Genomic DNA, 1,675 nt, shown 5'->3' with positions numbered 1-1,675 from the left:
GATCAATTGACATTCTCTTCCTTATAGACTTAGTCAATTGATCCAAAGGCGGGATCAAAAGTTTTTTGTTCTGCGGGGTTCTATGCTCTTCGGAGCGGATTTTTTGGGTCCCCCAGACTCGAATTTTTCTACCTCCTACCAAGGCCTGGAGGAGGTGAACAGAAGCAAATCTGGGAGTTTTATGGTAGATTTGGGGATGAAGAAGAAAGTGGAGAAGAGATGGAAAAGAGAAAGAAAATGGAAAGATGGGGTTTAGGAATGTGGAAGAGTAGACACGGCTTGTGGATGGCGTGCTTCTGTTGGGAAGCACGGCCGTGTCTATGAGACACGGCCTGGTGCTGGGTTGTGCCTTGTGAAAGGCACGGCCGTGCCTAAGAGGCACGACCCAGCTTTATTAGCTTCCGGTTCAGAAAATTTCTTGCAAAAGCAAGAAAACTTATTAGCAGCTTATTGAAACCAACAAAAACTCTAAAAGTCTACAAATGTACAGGGTTCATTTTTTTCATAAAGCTTCCTTATTTTCCCGGCCGGTACGGGTCTCTTTGTCGGCAATGTGAAAGAATGGTACAATACTTTCTTTGTTTGCTGAATATCATCCAGCTCACAGTGATGCTTCTTTTCTGAAAGAATGGCTTTTGAGTCTTGCGAGAGGTCGAACTCCACTCTTTCTCTTCCAACTTCCAGGGATAACCTATGATTCTTCATATCAATGATAGCCCCAGCAGTGGATAAGAATGGCCTTCCCAAAATGATTGGGACTGACGGATCTTCTTTCATATCAAGTACAATGAAGTCGGTAGGGATGGTGAATCCCCCGACTTCCACCGACACATCTTCAACTATGCCCCTTGAATATATATGTGAGCAGTCCGCTAGTTGAAGTGCCGTGGCGTTAAGTTTAAGATCCGTAAATCCAAATTTATCACTTGTTGTGTGGGGAATGATGTTGACGCTCGCCCCTAGGTCACAGAAAGCTCTACCAATTGAAATATTATCTAATTTGCATGGAATGGTAAAACTACCTGAGTCCTTGAGCTTAGGAGAAAGTCCCTTGTTTAATATTATGTTACTCACTTCCTCCGGGAGCGCCACCATCTTTTTGGCCCGAGTGAGGTCCTTTGTGGATACAAGTCCCTTAATGAAATTTGATAATCTGGGCATCTCGGTAAGTGCGTCAAATCTCGAGATAATGGTTTCCCCACTTCAACGATTGATCAAAAGATAAGCCTACCCCCCTCCATTAACCCTTACTGATGTTTTGACGGATTCCCCATGTTTATCCTACACTCAATTGAGGGCTCCTTTCAGAATCTTCCTCAATTGTACTCACCCCAAGCAATTCTACATTCGTTGGCATTCGAGCGTAGGTGATCATAATCAGCTAAGAGGACCTGTCACGTGACCTCCGCAAACCTCCCTAGTCTTATTGCCGCTCAGAGTACAATCGAATTGGGCAAGTTCCATTAAGTACAGGGATTGTTCATGAGAATTTCTCTTAGGACCGAATTCCCTCCTTCATAACAAGTAACACAGGTGGTCATAATCAGCTAAGGATCCCGTCACACGAACCCCGCAAACCTCCCTAGAACATCTTGTCACTACTTCTCGAAGGAACGGTCCTAGATGATGTTCAGATTTCCGGAAGTGTAACGCCCGCCCTTATCAGAGCCCTGAC

General features: G+C 44.7%; 1 protein-coding gene across 1 annotated transcript; it reads right to left on the bottom strand.

Annotated features, from left to right (window-relative positions):
• Positions 1-573: 573 nt before the first annotated feature.
• On the bottom strand, positions 574-1,161 carry LOC141819519 (uncharacterized; the record flags this gene model as incomplete). The annotated part of the gene is made up of 1 exon (XM_074706798.1): positions 574-1,161. A coding segment is annotated over exon 1 (588 nt), but the record flags the coding sequence as incomplete, so codon positions are not given.
• Between the last annotated feature and the right edge of the window lie 514 nt (positions 1,162-1,675).

This window comes from Curcuma longa, unplaced genomic scaffold, assembly GCF_044706935.1.
Source record: "Curcuma longa cultivar G26 ecotype Majalengka, Jawa Barat unplaced genomic scaffold, ITB_CL_G26_1.1 contig_8213, whole genome shotgun sequence".
Classification (NCBI taxonomy): domain Eukaryota; kingdom Viridiplantae; phylum Streptophyta; class Magnoliopsida; order Zingiberales; family Zingiberaceae; genus Curcuma; species Curcuma longa.
Note: the sequence above shows the minus strand (reverse complement) of the source record. Positions and strands in the feature narration are given on the sequence as shown.